General features: G+C 34.5%; 2 protein-coding genes across 2 annotated transcripts in view; both read left to right on the forward strand.

The window, feature by feature from the left end:
* The window catches only part of LOC143232134 (uncharacterized), a 251,424-nt gene that overhangs the window by 184,344 nt on the left and 44,972 nt on the right, over positions 1 to 22,108 (forward strand). The gene's annotated exons all lie outside the window — the stretch shown is intronic.
* Positions 7,799 to 10,482, forward strand: LOC143232133 (G-protein coupled receptor dmsr-1-like). The gene has a single exon (XM_076467221.1). It carries the CDS (start codon positions 8,286 to 8,288, stop codon positions 9,438 to 9,440), a length of 1,155 nt encoding a protein of 384 aa, XP_076323336.1. The 5' UTR covers positions 7,799 to 8,285; the 3' UTR covers positions 9,441 to 10,482.

The following is a 22,108-nucleotide window of genomic DNA, read 5'->3' on the forward strand; positions in this document are numbered from 1 at the left end:
TAATGGAATTTATGAAACAACACTACAAGATTTATTCATGTGTTACAACCGGTCTTGGTTTCACAATACCCTTACTGTGAGACTTGTACAAATTACCTCTAAAGTAATACACTACCGACTGCTTAACTGAATGTTTGGAAGAAGTTATTAAAATACTAAGATGACTCTCATAATCGTTACAATTGATTTATTTACATTAGTACAGCTTGGAACATCTACCGAAAGTTTGGTCCGGCATAACCAGGTGGGTTAAGGCGTTCGACTCGTAATTTGAGGGTCGCGGGTTCGAATCCCCGTCGCACCAAACATGCTCGCCTTGTCACCCGTGGGGGCATTATAATGTGACCTACCAATTCCACTATTCGTTGGTAAAAGAGTAGCGGTACCCAAGAGTTGGCGGTAGGTTGTGATGACTAACTGCCTTCCCTCTAGTCTTACACTGCTAAATGGCCAAGCGTGTTAAGGCGTGCGACTCGTAATCTGAGGGTCGTGGGTTCTCATTCCCGTCGCGCCAAACATGCTCGCCCTTTCAGCCGTAGGGACGTTATAACGTGACGGTCAATCCCATTATTCGTTGGTAAAAGAGTAGCCCAAGAGTTAGCGGTGGGTGGTGATGACTAGCTGCCTTCCCTCTAGTCTTACACTACTAAATTAGGGACGGCTAGCACAGATAGCCCTCGAGTAACTTTGTTTGTGCGAAATATGTATGTAATTACATACACATATTTAAACATTACTGATAGATTCAACACGATGCAAATCTATGTGCTAACAGGCGAACTTTTGTTAAATTGGTACTCTCATGGCCAGGTAGTTGTGGCGCTTGACTCGTAATCTGAAGGTCACGGCTTCGAATCTCCGTCACACCAAACATGCTTGCCTTCTCAGCCGTGGGGGCATTATAATATAATGGTCAATTCCACTGTTCGTTGATAAGTGTAGCCCAAGGGCGCTAGGTGGTGATGACTAACCGCCTTTCCTCTGATCTTACACTACTAAATTAGAGAAGGCTAGCTGGTGTATCTTTGCGCGAAATTGAAAAACAAACAAACAATTTTTTATTCGCACACAGAAGACATTTAGCGCCATCTTGAAAGTATGGTATTAGTGTCGAGTCAGACTGTGTGTTCGTGATGTTTACGACACAAACGTAACATTTCGTGCCAGTTTTATACATTTGTAACTATGAGTTAAGTAACCACTCAGTAAGACCATGGTGCTCAAGTACGCTTTTAATGAAAATGTTTGTTCAAACCATACAGGTTAGAAACAAAAAGTAACTAATAACCTATAAAACAAATTAACTCGTTGTAAGTAGATAATATTAGAAATACGCATAATGATTGTACCGCCATGAAAATGTATGTTGCAGACACTGTACACGAAATTGATACCACAGGACTAAATATTAGGAAGCGAAACTAATATTCGCAGAGATAGTTATTTTTTTGTTTATGTTTTACACATAGGTAAACAAACGCCTTAATTTTACCTTTGCATCGTTTCAAATTTCTCCACATTACCAGGTAAGGCCAACCATGACCAGGTGGTTAAGGCACTCGACTCGTAATTAGAGGATCTTGGGTTCCAATCCCCATCGCACTAAATATGCTCGACCTTTCAGCTGTAGGGGCGTTATAATGTAACGGTCAATCCAACTATTCGTTGGTAAAAGAGTAGCCCAAGAGTTGGCGGTGGGTAATGATGACTAGGTGCTTTCCCTCTAGCCTTACACTGCTAAATTAGGGACGGCTAGCATAGATAGGCCTTGTGTAGCTTTGCACGAAATTCAAAACGAACCAAACCATTACCATGTAACTTTTGATTTTTGTGTAAGTAATACGTGACTGGTATTGTAAATTTCAGCTGAAACTGGTGTTGTTTAACTTCGTAAAAGTACTCTTCATCAGCCATACTAAAAATGTTCAGGAACTTAAAGTGTAAAAAACTTAACATCTATAGACACTTGGTTATAAAATTTAAAAAGTCCTTTAACCGAGACACGAAACTTCCAATTACGACCTTAGATAAGTGAGCTATTAAACAAAAGTGAAAGTAATCATGGGAGCTGTTTATCAAAATATACTTTGAATCATGGATAAATTATACACGTGAGGAAAAAAAGATAACCCAGTCGTAAAAATAAACTAAGTAAACCTTTAATGTGTTCAGTGATATGACATGAATTATTTACTGTCAATAAAGATTATTTGAACATCATAAAACCAAGCACTGCATTCACGAATATCTTAATAATGACATATACATGTTCTTATGAAACAGTTATATTAACCAGTGAGTTCCAAAGAAAAACAACTGATTTAGCGTTTGAACAAGATAACAATGAAAAAACTCTGAATTTTCAGAGGATAAAGGGGAAACTTCATGATAAAGTAGCAGTTTGTACAGGGTATATTAGGGTTTATTGATGCAAAAAACATTTTTATAATGTGTACAATCCATCACTACATAATGCAGACTAACTTGACATTTATCACAAATATAAGACATACTTTTAATTTTGTTTTCTTGGAGACTACAATGAAATGTCTGGACATAGTCACATTACCATTTTGTAGGCTTAATTCATGATCAGGTGCTTGAAAATGTGTAAGAAAAACTTGCATGTTTTTAAAGTCACTTAATCCGTATATATAGTTACAAGCATTTTATCTGAACTCATATTGTATAGTTTACTCAGCTACTAAATTTAATTAATCTTTATTTTTAATTACAACCTAAGGAAGCAATTGGGACCGTCTAGTGCAGATATCCTAGAGTAGCCTTGCACAAATATCCAAAACAAACCAGAAATGTATGCTAGTTAAAAGTAATCAGTTTATAAGATTATAATTGACATGGAAGCAGCCAAACGGTAGTCAAATATATACATTTATGTGTGTCATGGTAACTTTATAACATGTTTAGGTACTGAACATCTTTTTAGAAGCACATACTTTCTATTCCTACAACTAGATGTATTTTTGACTTTGAGAGAGAGCTACTTTCAATATTTCATAACATGTAGAATAGTTAATCTTTTACTTTTCCTATTTTTAAATAAAATTTTACATTCGTTAAAAAATAAACGTATTCGTGTTTTTAATCACGATTTGGCCTTCTAAGCTGTTACTTCATGCATTACAATAATGTGTGATTGTTTCAATGACTATCCTCGCTTAAAAACTTGTATATAATTAATTGTTACAGGATGTGTTTTTTCTTAAGTGCTCTGTTTGGAGATACTTGGTTTGTTGGGAAAAAATATGGTCTCATTTGCCATTTTAAACTGGGAATGGCCTAGTGATTATGGTGTATGGACAGTACATCTGAGAATTCATTGTTCATGGCTCGTTGTAGCATAAATGCGTTCCTCATTTTGTTGTCGTGGGTACGATATAAAAGTGTCATATCCCATTATTCCTTTACATAAAAGTAACTTAACGTTTATCGGTGGATGACACTGAAGAGCTGTATTCACTTTGTCTGCCCGTCGGGCATGTAAACATTTTGACCGTAGGCCTATGTTATCTTCAAAGTCAGCCGTTTGCTGTAATTTCTACCATATATTCAATTCGCACAAACTTTTAATAAAATTTAGCAGCAAAGTGTATGTCACAGAAGGCCATTCGCTGGAGTACAGGGATTTTAATACTCTTTTCAGCAAAGTACTCTAGCGTTCCATATTGGGTGTAGTGGATGAAGAATGTGAGAAAAGGCCTGTATACGTATCAAGAAAAGAAAGAAAAATATAGTAGCTGTCTTTCAAATCAGCTAGCTTATAAAGCTGGACATCTGAACGCAACCAGTGTAAACTTAGCTCTGGGGAACTGACTACCATCACATTCAATTGCCTTCATTTCGGTGATGCACGCGGTTGATAGTAAGGTTCGATCTTAGATTTCCACATCTCTTTAGAAATCCAGAACTGGAATAAGTGCTCCGCTGCAAAGGTTGTCTGACATGAACCAGTCAATGAACTTACTTTATAGTTGCATCACGTAGGGTACTAGTAATTTAATAGTGTGGTGGTACTGTGTTGGTATTTGATAGTGAATAAGTATCACCTAAGGATAAAACTTTCTTCATTGTATCATGTGTTTAGTGACGTCTGTCTTCTTCACAGGTTATACGTCACTTAATGAAACTTGATACGTTTTATATACGATTTAATTGTCTTTTGCACAGTTTTCATTGTTATTAAAAGATAATTTCTTTTCTTAATACCATTTTTTAATGTCAAAAATCAGCGAACTATTAGAAACCTATAGACCAGGGGTTCCCAACCGGTGGGTCGCGACCCCCCAGGGGATCGCGAAGCCTTGGCAGGGGGGTCGCAAAGCCTTAACAGGGGAGTTGCCTAGCCTTGTTAGAAGTAGCTTGGGATAATATTAATTTTATTTCATGAAATTACATTTTCATGTCGCGAGTGCCAAAAGGTTGGGAACCCCTGCTATAGACCTAATATGTTAGACTTGTGATTCACCTGTGATTTGAAATCTATAATGTGCGAAGTAAAAAGAATATGAAAAAAAATACATCTGCAAACAAATTTAACCTTTATCACAAATATTAGGCCTATTCATTTTTAATTTTTTTTTTCGTAGGGACTTCATAGTTATATTACCATTTTACAGGCTTACTTTTTGATAGTAAATCAACTTAGTATTCCAAAACGTCTAGGATCAAGAGAAGTCCCGTTCAGTGTATGCTCTGATCAACGTGTGTTATTGGATTATAGAAGTTCAGAGTATTTCATTTCTCATTAGTAACCATGAATACAAATTAAACAAACAGAGATAAGCTGGAACTATATCATAATCAAAAATATCGACCATACTGTTGGTGAGCGCGTGCGTTTTGCTCACAATGAGAAAAATCTATACACTGGATAGGCGGAGGAAGAAAAACGTGTCATTGGCCACCATTCAGTTCTTCACATTACATAGCCGCACAATAGCATGTATAATACCGAGTTTATTTACTATACCTGCTCTTGTGCAGCTATAGAGTAGCCCAAGAATTGGTTGTCGGGTATTGCTTCTGCAAAACTCGGATACTCTTATCATTTATCATTTCAAAATTAGCGTAGACTAGCACAGATATCCTAAAGTAACCTTGCGTATTTATCCCAAAACAAACTACTAATGCATGCCGCGTGACTTTTCGAGGCTTGGGTAGATCAGTTTGATCATGTGTGAGAGACAAATGGTTTCGTGTTACGTATGATAAATGATATCAATATGTATTCGTTTATACCCGTTGATGACACAGTTGAATAAATTATTGGAACTGTTAAGATATAACGATGAATTATCGTGAGATAATATGAAAGATTGATATTCAAAATTAAGTAAGGTAAACAAAGTAACTATACGTGTACGTATTGTAGCATAGGTTACAGCTTGTACACCCATACAAATGCTTGTTTTTCAAAGTAAATTGTAAAATTTAATTTGTACATGTGTAAGTAGTTAGTTACAAGTAATTTTAGCTCAAAACTTTTTTTAAGAACCGATGAAACTCTGAAAACGTTTGTATAATGTTCATTTCTACAGAATCAACATTGCTGATTCAAACTTTTTCAAACATTTGTTATATTTGTGAGTTTGCAACTAGTTAACGATCAGAAAGCTCCAAAATTTATACAAATGAAAAAGATTATGAATTTATACATATAAATGAAAAAGATTATGAATTTTACTCTTACATATGACTGTGTTATATAGTTGCCTTCATTTAGTGTAGGCTCGGCATGGCCGGTGGTTAAGGCGCTCGACTCTTAATGTGAGGGTCGCGGGTTCGAATCCCCATCACACCAAACATGGTCGCCCTTTCAGCTGTGGGGATGTTATAATGTGACGGTCACTTCCACTATTCGTTGCTAAAAGAAATTACAACTTATAGCAGATTTGCAAAATAAAATATATCTGTAATAAGAACTGTCAATAATTAATTAAATCCATTACCATTACAAATGCTCATTTATTCACGGAAGCCACTTATCGCTAAAGGATATAATGTGTTTAGTATGACTTTTTACAAGCTCTAACAAAGAGAAAACCTGAGCTAGTTTATCTCGTAAGTCCAAATGAATAGAGATTTATTGAAACTATATTAAATTTGTAAGTATAATAAGTGAGGTTATTTATTTAAAGTGAATTTGATATTCGTATGAAAGGAAGTTCGAAATATCATAAACAAATTAAAAGTTTCACAGTTTTGTTTTGCACATAGTATCTACTGGAAGACAGCCAAAATTTTTATCAAGCTAATATAAATATTTTGCAATTATCAAAGCAGAAGAAATGCTTAGAACACTAATTCTTTAGCAGATTAATAGCTTTAGCTCTTTTTATAACACTTTATTCACAACCAGATCATTTTATTTGAAACGATACCTCATTATGGATTGAACCAAGATTTACTTGAATAACAGCAATTATACGACGTGGTTTAAAATTCACAAGGTGCTGAAAGGTGTTCTAAGGATTTTCACATATTCAGTCATTAATTTTTTGCAATGTTTGAAGCGAAGTAGACAAAGGATTGTGAGGGTGAATATATCTTCCAAGCTCATCTCATCGATGTTTAGTTGGATTGATATCCGGCGATGGCCAAGCGTGTTAAGGCGTGCGACTCGTAATCTGAGGGTCGCGGGTTCGCATCCCCGTCGCGCCAAACATGCTCGCCCTTTCAGCCGTGGGTGCGTTATAATGTGACGGTCAATCCCACTATTCGTTGCTAAAAGAGTGGCCCAAGAGTTGACGCTGGGTAATGATGACTAGTTGCTTTCCCTCTAGTCTTACATTGCTAAATTAGGTACGGCTAGTGCAGATAGTCCTCGTGTAACTTTTTGTGAAACTCAACAAACAAACAAACATATACTGTATTCTTCATATGTAACCTTCTTTTCTTCCTTACAGATTGATCCAATGCTTTTCTTCCTTTTCTGTTCAGAAATTACTGACATTGAGTGTAAAAAACAATACTGATATGATTGATCTGTTGTTGACAAAATTAAAAATTTTGGGTTTGGCTGTGTTAATTGTCAATTTTCGTCTAAATTTTTGTTGCAGAATGATTACATGTATTTCATTCTAAACCTTACACTAGTAACTAAGTATAAGCTCAGCTCTCCTGCCTTTCTGTTTCTCAGCCAACAACTTAAACTATTGATTTCAATTTGAAGAGGATAAAAACAAACTTAACGGTGGGCGTAAAAGCACTTGGAAATCAAATAATGCGTAGTTTGTATTTGACCAGACTGTAGAATAAACCGAATTAAGTACAAAATTACTGACACGTTATTACCAGCATATTAATTAAATGAGAAATAAGTTTTCGACTCAGACAATTAAGTAATAGTTTTAATTTCTAATACGTTCCATAGGACAAGAAAACATTTAGAACAAGTTAACATAATTTTTCACTGTTGTGATGTTTTAAACTTTTTCTCCATATAAAAACTTTCTAAAGAATAAAATGCAAATTTACTTTATAGGAAAAATTAAAAAACACATCTATAAAATGTGTGAGAGAATATCCTAATTAGAATTTATAAAGTGTATTATTTGTGAACGGGTGACAGCTTGAAAGTACATAATTATATGGTATTTTGATTTTATTCTACTGATAAAATGGTAATGTACTTTTTTACTTTACGCAGGTTTCGTTTTTGTCAGCTGAGATAATTGAAGATATGTTACTCATGGCCCACAGAAGACAGATTTTAAAAACAAGTGATGAAATTATAAGGTCGACTATAATTCCAGACGCTGTTGCTTGAGAAGGTGACATCACTCAACAATATCATTAAGTTATTTTCTATTGTCAACTAATTATTATACAACATATGTATATGTATCACTCTGTTTCGTGAAAGTTTTGAAGAATCATAAACGAACATATCAAACTATAATAATCAGATTATTAAATCAAATTACCGTTTTTGCCAGCACCAAACATTTTTCAGAAACTTGAAATTTTTAGACAGTCTCCCATTTGATCTTTCTTACAGTTTCATAAGATGTAAGAAAATATGCATTTTAAATAGCCGCATCACATTACTTTGTTTGTACTATTAGTATATGGACAGTTTAGTGGTCTGAACTTATTTTCACAGTTGGTATTCAAAAGAAAAAAAAAACAACAACGAGAAAAGGTTGAAATAACTTTTGGAGAAAAACGTGAAGTGTTGATTAAATCTTCGAAATTATTTATAATAAAATATTTACTTAACTTTCCAAACTTGTCAAATAATTTAAGTGTTTGGGGGCAAGTAAATGAGTACGAACCAAACCATAATAATGGCATTCCAAATAAATAGTTCTGATTTGGCATCGTTACTAATATATCTCAACAGCACTGTCTATTCAAACGGAACCATTTCTTGGCCCAGTCAACAAGATGATAGAGTTAAACCATACTATGGTGACTACTTTCAATCCTTCAAAGCACAGTACATCCCAATTCATGGATATCTAAGTCTCATCATTTGCATTTTTGGAATTATGACTAATATTCTAAACATCATTGTTCTTACTAGGAATAATATGGTTTCTCCAACGAATGCTATCTTGACGGGTTTGGCTGTGGCTGACATGTTTGTTATGGCGTCTTATGTTCCTTTCACCATTCACACATATATTCACTCCGATCAGCTGGAGGAAGAGAAGTATTCGTACGCCTGGGCTGTTTTCACACTTTTCCACGCGCATTTCACTGTTGTTTGTCATACCATATCTATCTGGCTGACAGTGACATTGGCCATCTGGCGATTTCTGGCCGTCAGCTTTCCAGCTAACAGCAAGAAATGGTGTACCATGCCCAGGGCTGAATGTGCTATTATTTCCACGTACGCAACCTGTGCACTGTTTTGCATACCTATGTATTTGACGTTTACAATATCGGAAGAAAACAAAAACACCTTACAGTATAAAGTGAATTTTAGCGCCATCGCAACCCGAAACAACCGTCTTCTGGAGAAAACCAACTTTTGGGTGTTCAGCGTATTGACGAAGCTGGTGCCATGTGTTCTGCTCACTGGACTCAGCGTTGGACTCATACACGTCCTTTACGAGGCTGATTTGCGCAAGAAAAGGCTGAAAAACCGAACCAGCAGCGACAAGAGCTCGGATCGCACCACCAAAATGCTTCTGGCTGTACTGCTTCTCTTCCTCATCACCGAGTTTCCTTCTGGCATTCTTGCCTTGTTGAGTGGTATTCTGGGCAAGGATTTTTTCTTCAACGTCTACCTTAACTTTGGAGAGGTAATGGACATGCTGGCTTTAATCAACAGTGGCGTGAACTTTATCTTGTATTGTTCTATGAGTAGGCTGTTTAGGAAGACATTTGCTGAACTTTTCACTCCTAAAATCGTGTCAAAATGGATCTCGGTAGCCACTGAACCCGCCACTGTGGCAACAACTTGCGTGTAAATGATCCAAGAAAAAACATTTCGAAAACGTGAAACAGAGAGGAAAGAGTGTATCGTTGCTGTGAGTGACTTATTTTTTAGCTTTGGTCGTTAACAGTAACTTTCATAGACTGCTACAAACGCCGAGTCATGAATAACAGTTTCAAATTCATCGATAATTACAAGCATGGTTATGAAACAAGCGCAATCTGTATAAAACGTAGTAGAGATGTGCACGTGAAATTAATTGCTCACAAATGACATTGATAAGCAGTTGCTAATAGACTGTGTAAATTTTCGTCAAGAGTCTCCGTGTGAAATAACCGTAATTGAAGTTACTGCTTTAGAAAGTACAATATTTAATTATGTATTCCAAAGGCTTTAATCCCTAAAAAAAGTAAAAAACATATATTTATGTGTTTAGAAGTTGATGGTACCTTTACGTTAATGAAGTAGCTCGCTATTACTTGTTATAATATTGATTGTAGTAAACTGCTGTTGCAGTACCTTAGAGGGTTTATTATGCACTGGATTCTACTTCGTGGTGTAGTTGAAGATTAACGTTTTCTTCCTTACCTTACTGTACCATTGGGGTAAGAGATTCCAGTGCTTGGGGCTCATAAACCCTCGTAGGACTGTTCCACAACAAATTCGTTGTAATCACTCAGTCTTACTGTATGAAGCTCATTCACAGATTCAGCACTGGTTATTGCATTGTTTGTTATTTTGTTGTTGTAAAGATGTATGCCAGCTGTGCTTGCCATAGGTGTAGTGTTTCCGTTGTACTGTATAAAACACTTTTGCACTTTCAATAGTGTGATCAGTAGTCCCTGTTGGTGAAGTGTAATGTCTTTTATTTTAGTTTTCCAGTATTGTAACTACATCAGATATTAAAATGTTCGCTGTTACAACAATTCTGTCTGTTTCTTATTTTCCGGAGTTTTCTTTTATAATTCTTACTTTGAAACATAATCATTAATTTTTCTACGCTGGAAGTAGATGATTTTGCACTTGAACGTCTTGTCTGAATTCTATTCAGGCGTTTCTTTTTGGTTTTAAGCTTATGATAGACATATGACAATGTTTGCGATTCCAGTTGTAATATCTTTAGAATTCACTGTACTTTCTTTTTCAGTGTATCTGTTTATTTATTTTACGGTACCATATAAAAAAAAATTACTACGCTGAAAAGTATAATTTATCACTAATGCACAGCGATTTACTTTTTATTTATGTTGCGAAAGAATGTTTAGTAGAAAAAGTTTTTTGTTGAATATTCACAGGTATCCACCGAAGACGATTAATATTTATAATATGATCTGTTATTAGTACAGTACTATTTTGTGGTACCAAAAGGCCAAATAAAAATAATTTCTTAAGTGAATTTTAACGTGTTATTAAGGTATATAATTTAGACTAATTATAAAATGACCATTTCATACTTTGGTTGCTATTATCTGATTTCGTGCTACCAAAAAAAGAAAGTTGAACATGCATTTATACTATTTTTAACACTTGAAAATGCATTTAAAAGCTGTGAAAGTGTTTGATGTGCATTTTGTATCACGGCTTATGAAAGCATATTTAAAGACGATGAACTAGGGTTTCTCAAAATACAAAAATTGAGCCACGTAACGTAGCAGCAAACTTACGCAAATAAAGTCTCAAAATATTTAAACCAACAAGGCACTTATAAAGAAGTCTAAAAAATCATAGTCGAATACAAAATTGCGGCTTTGAATTGGGCACAATGGAAGCTTAGTTACAATAAAGCTGTGTTTATTTTATTTTTCTAAAAGAATTCGTATCTGAAATATGAAAAACCTTTATGTGATGAACTACATCTCGCACTAGTGGTTCGTTGGGTTAGGGTAGTTACAATTTTGGATTTAAAGGTTGATGAAGTTTACAAATATTATTTTTATTATGTCTCAAAAGTAGGAGAGACTTCTAGTATATAATTGGGAATATGGTGAAATGACAATCAAAGGTTTTTTCCTCTAATTGTAGTTCAGATGTTAAACTTAATACTTTTTATAAAACAATTGCAGAGTTAACTCCAAATTTTCATTAAAATTCGAGAAAAAACATAATATTTGGTTAGTATATAGATTATCCCTTTAAATATTCATAATTTTCTGTGTAACTAATTTATTGTTTGAAATTATTTAGTGTGAGATTTAGATTTTCATTTAAAAATAAATTCTTTAAATGCATATATTGCTGAAAAACTTTACAGAGAAATTGGACGATCTGTGTTGTGAAAGAAAAGTCAAAAAATGAAAAGTGATGTAAGTAGTCCGAATTCGGAACTTCAGTTGGATAAATATAATGAATAATTCCATGTCGTTCCTATAAAAGTTGGAATAAAAGAAGAACGCGTGGTACGTATTTTTCATTCTTGAAAAACAAAGTTAATTGTGCCATTTTTACATGTATACTAATAATTTCGAAATTAATAATGTCGAAATTCTTGGTGTATTGATTACCTTTCAGTAATAAGCTATAATGCTGTTTCATTTAGGATCGAGATATCTTTCGGGGTTTTACGGTTATGATTAATCAACATGTCACAAAACTTTAGGTGGTTAGAGGGTGCTCGACTCGCAGTCTGAGGGTCGCAGGTTAGAAGCCCTGTTAAACCAAATATGCTTGCCTTTTCAGCCGTGAGGATGTTATAATGTGACAGTAAATTCCACTATTCGTTGGCAGAGAGTACCCCAAGATTTGTTGGTGGTTGGTGATGACTAGCTGCCTTCTCTCTAATATTTCGCTTCTAAATTAGAGACGGCTAACGTGTATAGCACGTGTGCAGCTTTGCTCGAAATTCAAAACGAACCAAACCCAAAACGTTAATAACACTCAGTCCAAAATTTGGTTTCTCGAGAAAAGAAGGCTTGTGTATATGAACATCCATTGTAGGAATACTGTCACCATTATCTGTTTAGACTTCGATCTTGGTGGAACAATTTTGAACCGATAATCCAAATTCTGAGTCAAAGTAGAAATGAAGTATTAGAACAATCGAATTATAAGTTATATATATATAACAGAATCCTGATTTCTAAAAGTGATCTTATCTGAAACTGCTTAATAAATTAGTCATTTCTATAATCCCAACTAATTAAGCAGAAGTTTCAACAACATGTTTGTCTTCGTAAAACTTAACATGGAATTCAGCGTCATTACTGTGGATTTACTTAGTTACCCTTTATAAAAATCACAACTGGAGAAAATTTACTTTCACGAAATCTCAGATGCATTTGTTTTGTTGTTGTTGTTGTTTTTTAATAAACTTGAACACACAACTTCGTCTAAGAGCTGGTTTGGAATATGCGACGTGTAATAGTTGTGAACAAGAAAATGTACTGCGTTCATCTCCTTGAGTTAGCGTGCCCTTTCTAAAGTTAACTTAAGATTTTGCCAGCAAGATTAACACACATATTTAAGCGTTGTATTTTCAAGTTTCTACTGTGAATTCCGCAACTGGAAATTACACTGTAGCAAATAATTTACCAATCATAATCCTCTAAAATAATTAAATGCAATCGTTTTCATTGCTAGTCTTAATTGAATAATCATTAAGCAAATTGATCCATATAATAAATTCTAATTATGTTTGTTAAAATAGGTTTTTCTAATCCATATTTAAAATTTGAGAAGCATTTTCTGTCATCATAATGACTTAAATCGAAAATTATTTGCAAACGAAACAAGGTAAGTTTCCTGTTGTTAATTTATGTTTAATTTACAATAAAAAATCAAAACAATTTGTAAACAGATTAAGATTTAACTACCCTCTGGAATTAAATAATAATATATTAGTCTGACTACTAGAAGTTATAAATAACAGCAGTGGTAAATTAATCGTAATATTCGATTAAATAATAACACTTGTTTTGAGATTTTTCTTACAAGTTTAGTAATAACAAAGCCATTTAGATTATATACTTGGTTGTTTTCAATTAATTTATTATTAGAGTGAAATATTGAAACTAGTTTTAACGAGATAAAATTGTGTTCGAAAGATTCAATTTATTGTGTTATATTAAAAGAACTGTAAGTTATAACTTCTTGTTCAGATCTTGAGACAACCACAATTCAAACAATAACATCTTAATAGCATCACAACAATTAAAACGCATGATTAACTTCATTTTCATCTAATTAACTAATATTTCAAATTTCATAAAATATTCTTTAACTGGAATTTTAAAGATTGATTTCATATAGAATTAAATTATAATTTTAACAGTAAAAAAATAATGTTAGAATTGTATATAGAATTTAACAACAAATCATTAAATTTTTCTTATACAATACATTAATGAATTTGTTCTCAAACAACTATATAAATAGCACTCGAGTCATGCATACAAACGAATAAAATTGCCTTACTTTTACAGCCACAGTGTGGTAACAAATGCTTTTCGACCGTCCATTTGTTCGCCCTCTGTATCCTGTCATTAAAGTACAGCAGGTAAAAATGCTACCTTGACACAAATTTTGTAATAGAATGTAGCTATTAACAGGGCAATTACTTTTTCGAAAAAGTTGCTTACATTTAAAGATACAAAAATATTCGAAATTTACTAACGTTTTCGTGCTCTGAAAGAAGCCATTTCTTCCCCCAAATATTCTCAAATTACATTGCTCTAAAAGCACTGATGGAACGTCTTGCATAAAATAATCACTCATCTCTCCAGAAAGGGAAATTCGACAAAAATGAAGAATTTCCAAGTACGCCCCAGAGTGTACCATACATCTAGAATAACATAGCTGAGCTGCAACAAACCCTGTTTTATACATAATCAATTAATTTCAGCATCAGTTATTTTGAGTCTTACAGACTTAGTTAGCTCAATGTTATTGTTTTTTTTTATTGTAATCAGGTTTTATAAAAATAAACTGTAATAGTGTGGAGAAATTCTATTTATCTTATTGAACCGTATTGCAGAAATAACATAGGTCACAGTAGTTTGTTTTTAATGAAGTACAGACGGGACTTATTCCTTAGCCTTAATGGTTATACAACAGTTATTATTTGTTTATTTTTTGGTGATTGAAAGTGTGACATTCATTATTTGGCCCTAAACATACCAGATCTGTAATTTTACTGAAAAGAACGGGGGAATAAAAAGGGGTTATATAATCTATTAGTATATTTTCTTTTCACGAACTGTGTTTCTGTTAACTGAGTACAGAGGATTTGTGACTATGTCTTAATAGAATAGCAACATGTTCATTTAGATCACAATGGTTTATATAATATATACAGTGTGTGCAAAATTATGATGCATGTTTTAGTTTTTATGAGTATCTCGAAAAGTATGTGTTTCATTTATATGAAATTTATACAGATTAATTATAATATCTTCATACACAAGTTATGCAGTTGTCATTAAAATCCACTCAAAATAACAAAGTTATAAGAGGTTTTCTGGCCCGGAATGGCCAAGCGAGTTAAGGCGTGCGACTCGTAATCTGAGGGTCGTGGGTTTGCATCCCCGTCGCGCCAAACATGCTCGCCCTTTCAGCCGTGGGGGCGTTATAATGTGACGGTCAATCCCACTATTCGTTGGTAAAAGAGTAGCCCAAGAGTTGGCGGTGGGTGGTGATGACTAGCTGTTTTCCCTCTAGTCTTACACTGCAAAATTAGGGACGGCTAGCACAGATAGCCCTCGAGTAGCTTTGTGCGAAATTCCTAAAACAAACAAACAAACAAGAGGTTTTCTAAACTATCATCAATTGCAGTGTCAAATTATCAAACAAGTTTCTGGCAAACGAGTCTATGACACAAAAATAGCAGCCTTTGGAGGTAATCATAAATAAAACTGATAAATTAATCTTTAATAAACAAACAAAATTTCCAAACTGCTTAATCCGTAAGAATTAAAAGAAGATAATTCATTTATTGATATATCTATCATTTCTAGCCATGACTTTGATGACCCTATCATCGACAAAGTTGGTTAGATTTTGAATGTCTTGCTTTAACGTCTCTTGCAAATGACAGTACAGCATTCTCGAGATCATTCTTTGGTCTAAATCGTCTTCTACCTGCATAAATTGTACGTTTCATGATGCTCCAAAGGTTTTCTATGGGTTTTAATCTGGGAATGAGGGGGGCCAATCCATAAACTGGTTGTTTTTGAAAAGTAACATAGTATACTACGAGCAGAATGAGATGGTGCATCATCCTACATAAAAATGACTTTAATTTGAATCCCAAAGACTTGCTCTTGTATCAAGGTTCTACGTTGCCCTTAACAAATGTAATATAGGCTTCAGAAGTAATTTTTACACCATCAGGTGCTCTAAATGAAAACACAAAGCCAAAACATTATTCCTCCTTGCTGATGTCTCATTCTAGGCCATCAAGAGTTGCACGACACTCATCTGTAAACAAAACGTCTTGAAAACTGGTTTGTAGATACTGGCGAGTCTATGAGTCGGTGGGTCTCATGCCAACCCCCAGTGGTGGTTGAATTACAGGCTTAACAGATTTTGCAACATTCTTGATGATTTTGGAACATCTGAAGCTATCAGAATATATATCTACTCGGTGAAAGAGGTTTCTTTATAGTTGCTTTCCTGATGCTGGAAAACTGGCGTCTTGAAATTACCCGTGCTTTATCTTTATCAGATCTTGTCCGCTTAGCATAGGAATCGACTAGGCATTTATTAATTATTCTGTAGTCTCAAACAAGTTCTTTTGTAACTTCAGTTGAATTTTCTTCCTTTTGCAAGACTATTTGCATTTTTTCTTCTACACTGATTATAAATCCTTCTCTTTGCCCATAGTTTAGGTCAAACTCTGCAACAAAACTTTGGTAATAATTTGGCACAGACTGTATTCATAAATAAAGAGAGACTAAAATTATTTAGGAGCACAGGGCAATAGTTTTACTATTCCAGTGGCCATGTTGATACGATCAAAGGGTAATTTAATAAAAGCATTAAATTCGATAAACTAACAATTCAATAAGGTGACATCAGATCTTGTGAAACATTAACAAATATAAATGACTTTATAAAAATATCTAAGATAGAAAACAAAGGTCACGAAAAGTGCTAAAAAAAGGAATTAAACCAGCCTTGTGTAAATAAGTAACCTCCCATTGGCACAGCGCTATGTCTGCGGATTAACACCGCAAGTAATCCATAGTGGACAGAGAGAGAACAGATAGCCCACTATGTAGTTTTGTGCGTATTCTAAATAAGCAACTTGTAAGTCATAAATATCCAATTGTATGATGTGTTAGTCATTGTTTGAGCCCTTATATTCAGATATGTACTTATATCATACTGATTCTGCAAAACAGAAGGTAAGATCATTGGTCTCTCAGATGTCCAAAAGGTTATGGTAATAATAATTATATGTCTGTATAGCAGGAGTGTCGCTATTAAGTACTATTTCTTTGACTATTTAATGACGTGTTGTCAAAGTATATCAAGTGTCAGTCCAAAGGAAACACAGCTGCCACTAAGAGTACTGTAGAAGACTGGTTACCAGCTATCATATGATAACTTTTTAAAAGTTGTTCTCATGTTAACAATGGTTGTTTGTTGACTTATGTTCATTTAAAAGAATCGGTCAGATGCGAAACAGTCTAACTTCTTTTGTTCTTTACAAACCTATCCTGTTCGTTTTTCACTTGTTTTGTTGATATGAGAAGTGTTTTCCTTGAATGAAGGTTATCCTCTTTTGGTTGCTACTATTCATAAATGATATTTGAACACTTAGTCAGTGAGACATTATAATCTTTATTTTTCAGTATCGTAATTTTATATATCTGTAATTTCTTGCTATTGACTGTACTAAACTTAGTAGAGTTACGCATATTTTATAATACGTGAATAATATAAATATAATGTTTTCTTAACGCATAGCTCCACAGCATACTGTATTGCATTTAGACTATATGTATTTTAGCAATGTAAGTGTTCGTAAAATTACCGCTGATTTCCCGGGAGAACATAAATTTATGTATGAAACATTATATCCATATATTCAATATATGTGAGTGTATATGTATAAACACACATGCATATGAGAACAAAGCTTCAATCACTTGCTTCTGTAACCTTGGATTTTATTAATGATTAATGTTTTTTGTAATTTTGTCAATTAAACATGTAATTTAAATATTCTTCTTGGAGTTATTAAAGATAATATAAACGTCCACCTGGATCGCCCGGCATTGCCAGGTGGTTAAAGCACTCGACTCGTAATCCGAGGGTCGCGGGTTCGAATCTCCGTCACACCAAACATGCTCGCCCTGTCAGCTGTGGGGGTGTTGTAAGTTACGGTCAATCCCACTATTCGTTGGTAAAATAGTGGCCCAAGAGTTGGCGGTGGGTGGTGATGACTAGCTGCCTTTCCTCTGGTTTTACATTGCTAAATTAGGGACCGCTAGCGCAGATAGCTCTCGAGTAGCTTTGCGCGAAATTAAAAAAACAAAACAATAAAAGTCCACAGGCTGCTTACTACACTGCGTTTGGTAATCTGAATCTCCATAGCTGTCCGTCATCTCTTGAGTTTCCCAGCATTTAGATTCATAAGATTATTAGCCATGTGAAAATGGTAGGTATACACAAATCGTTATTAAAGTATCGGATGGACCAGAGAAATCAAAGTATATCTTTTATATAAGCTATATGTCTCTGAAAGTACATAGGACGAATATCTCGAAGAACTTATTCTCTGATTTAATAATTTGAGCATACGAGGTATTATTATGGTCTCTTGTTACTCCGTTCCAAAATACATTTCTAACGTTTCCTTGTTGATATTTTACGAATTGCATCTAATCCATTTTTTAGCAAGAGCTTTGTTTGTGTTTGTTTTGAATATCGCGCAAAGCTACACAAGGGCTATCTGCGCTATCCGTCCCTAATTTCGGAGTGTACGGCTTGAGGGAAGGCAGCTAGCTAATCATCATCACCCACCGCCAACTCTTGGCTACTTTTTTACCAAAATATAGAGGTATTGACCGTCACATTATAACGACCCCACGGTTGAAGTGGCGAGCATGTTTGGTGTGACGGGATTCAGACTCGCGACCCACAGATTGCGAGTCGAGCGCCCTAACCATCTGGCCATACTGGGCCCTTCAGCAATAGGAACGTCATTTGAAACACACTATATAGGCCTAAATATTACATATTTTTGTGAGTTTGGAGATAATAACAAGTTTCTTTACCAATACATTATTACTGTTTTAACTTCCAGCGTAGTTTACGAAAATAACAGGATTTATGGACAGAAAAATTTCTAATTTTTATCGAATGTTTCGTAAATATTGTCATTACTATGAAGACATATATACTTTAAAATTTGAAAATTGTATGCGTTATCTGCAGAAATATTCTGATATCGTGAATGCTTATCTTCAACAACCAGTAATATATGGTTGTTACAACTGAAGCTTCTTCATAAGGACATTATTCCTGTAATTTCGTTTTGCTCTGAGAATCATTTATTTTGTGAAAGAAATTAGAAAAATAAAATAGGGTTATTGAGAAATTCATATAAATTACCCAAATGCTACAAGATTCTTCTTGGTGCTAAGCAGTTGGCATTTAGGACGTAATATGATGCCTACATAAACCTTTGTTGTTGTTGAAAGTGCTCCCCTTCAGTGGCACAGCGGCATATATGCTGACTTACAATGCTAGAAACCGAGTTTCGATACCCGTGGTGGGCAAAGCACTGATATTTCTATGTGTAGCGTCATGCTTAACTGCAAAAAGCAGTTATTGACAGCAAAAGGATCAAACTGACTTCAGGTTTTTCTCTCTGTTATTTTATTATGTTGTCGAAATACTTTGTGTGTATTCTCTTATATTTTGTGTGAGGCTATTGTAATGCTTGTTTTAAGTCTTTCTCATTACAAACGTATATCTAATGTACGTGAACGTTAATGTATGCTTTCATAATATTTTTATTTTTCTAAACGGGGTTCTCTACTGAGAGGCTCTATCTGATTCGTTTTAATTTATAGAACAGTACAGAAATGTGTGACTGTAAATTATAACATCATTTAATGATATTTTTGTTTTCTGAACACGCGAAAGTGTTAGATTGAGATTATTTTAACGCAATGTAGAGCAGGTGTTATATTTTCTTGAACTTTGAGCTTATGTATGTTCATTTTTCGTTTACTAGTAAAAATGATAATTCTTCCAATTTCTCGCACTCTGCAAAATGCTTCTCATTTCATAACTTTTTCAGCGGAAGTATACATTGGTTTGAAACATGAATATTATATATATATACATAAATAAATAAAGAATTACAAAACTGTTAATACAATTTATCGTCAATAGCAAAAGGCCGAAATAAACCTTTTGTTTAATGATATGTTGAACCAATTCAAATAAATGCTCTTATTTCATTCAGATGATGGACCAAGCGTATTCGATTATATATCCTAACTGTACTTAAGTCTAAGGGTTTCTGCTTCGCTTCACTTCTCCCCAGTGGTACAACGGTATGTCTGAGGACTCCCACTGCTTGAAACCGGGCTTCGATACCCGTGATGGGCAGCGCTCAGATAGCTCACTGTGTAGCTTTGTGCTTAATTCTTACAAACAATAAAACAGACAAGAGCAACTTCGGAGTTAGAGAAGAGTGTTATTGACAATTCTTTCCTCCTAATCTATGAGCTTAAAATTAGGAGCTAAGCTTACACTGCTAAATTATGGACGGCTACTGCAAATAGCCCACGTGTAGCTTTGCGCGAAATTCCAAACAAACCAAACAAAACTTACTTTAACCTGTTCAGTGCCGTAGACGAGATAACTCGTCCAAGCCGATCGGTAACACAATGCCAAAGACGAGTTATTTCGTTCTCAATAATATCTAACTTCAACGCTAGATGTCAGCACCATACATACATTTGACCTACTTACATATTATTTCACTTTCGATCCAAAATGGCGTCACGAAAAAGGTTACAAAATTAAAAAGCATTAGAGTTGTATTTTGAACTTTGTTTGGAGTTGCCGTAGCAGCCGAAATATTTGGCAGTCAACAGATTAAGTTGTTGTTGAATATCAGATAATTTGTGACATTTCTCTATTAACAGAACAACATAAATAATTTCCCATTTTACGTTACAGATAATATTAATACATTTTAAAAATAAATATTAATAAATAATTGTCAAAGAACGATCAATATTAAGATTTTACAATTTTTAGATGTTTGTTCAATTACTCTAATATATATATATATACTCTCAGTTTTTTTTCAAAATGGAACACTTATTTCAAATTGACACGGGAATTTATCTTAAGAATCATTATCAAACATATTTTTCGTAGTCGCAGAGTACTGATCAAACTTTTTCAGGTGTATAAGTTTGGAGAAATATTTCAAGATTCGGTATTCAAGGTGACATGCAAAAGCATCCTTGTTGTTAGAATCTGGCTTCTGAATTATGCATGTAGCCAGAGTAGTGCAAAGACTGTTTTTTAGAGTTTCAAAAACTAATCCCTTCACAATTTGGGGATAATAAAAAAAAGGATTATTTTATTACCAAACATTACCCATGACTTAGTGCTTAGGACATTCAACTTGCAAATGCGGGTTTTGAGTTCTAATCCCGTCAGGAACATGCTCGTCCTTTAAACTTTGAGGGCGTTATAGTGTTATGATTTAAAGTTGCCCAAGACTTTGCAGTGGATAGTGTTGAGTATCTGCCTTCTCTCTATGCTATCACTTTTAAATTAGAAATGGCTAGTGCAGGTAACCTTTGAGTAACTTCTTCGAAATTCCAGAAACAAATAAACAAAACTTTGTGACTTCACGTTCATTTTGAAATTTATCCGGAGTTTAGTTGTCACAATTTCAGTGGACTGTTATTGTACTTAATATTTAGTTAAATGATCTCAGCAATATTTCACTCTGTGAGACGTCGGTAAGTCTTCGTATTTACAAAGTAAAATTAAGGGGTTCGATTCCCCTGGGGACACAGAAGATAGCTCGATGTGGCTTCACGGTATAAAAAAACAAAATACACATTCAGCGTATAGCTGAAGGAAACTCATTAACATGGGGCCTGGCACGGGTTCGAATCCCCGTCACACCAAACATGCTCGCCCTTTCAGCCGTGGGGACGTTATAATGTGAAGGTCAGTCTCACTATTCGTTGGTAAAAGAGCAGCCCAATTGTTGGCGATGGTTGGTAATGACTAGCTGCCTTCCATCTAGTTTTACACTGCTAAATTAGGGACGGCTAGCGCAGATAGCACTCGTATAGCTTTGCGCAAATTTCAAAACAAACCAAACCATTAACATGGAAAGACTAATGACGTTTTTCCTTGTAAATTCCTAAAATAATATATTTTTATCCCATTAGTATAAAATTTCAACCTTCAGGGTTTCTTGCGATATTTAATACAGAAAGCAGCTGTGTTAATATTTGATTGAAATACCTTAAACGTTCTGTACGTAGTTCAAACTTCAGAACTATTGGCAAGAGTTTTGTGCAATAATTTGATTTTTATCAGTTTGCTGATTATTCGAAAGTATAGTCGAATCGTCCCTCATGGTACAGCGGTAAGTGTTCGGATTTACATCACTAAAATCAGGGTTTCGATTCTCCTCGGTGGACTCATCAGATACTCCAATGTGGCTTTGCTATAAGAAAAACATACATATAGTCGAATTTCTGGCTTCAG

This window comes from Tachypleus tridentatus, chromosome 11 (genome assembly GCF_004210375.1).
Source record: "Tachypleus tridentatus isolate NWPU-2018 chromosome 11, ASM421037v1, whole genome shotgun sequence".
Taxonomy (NCBI): Eukaryota; Metazoa; Arthropoda; class Merostomata; order Xiphosura; family Limulidae; genus Tachypleus; species Tachypleus tridentatus.

What these genes read in the sequence shown, in the direction of transcription:
- LOC143232133 (XM_076467221.1), top strand. Translation starts at nt 8,286, where the DNA reads ATGAGTACGAACCAAACCATAATAATGGCATTCCAAATAAATAGTTCT.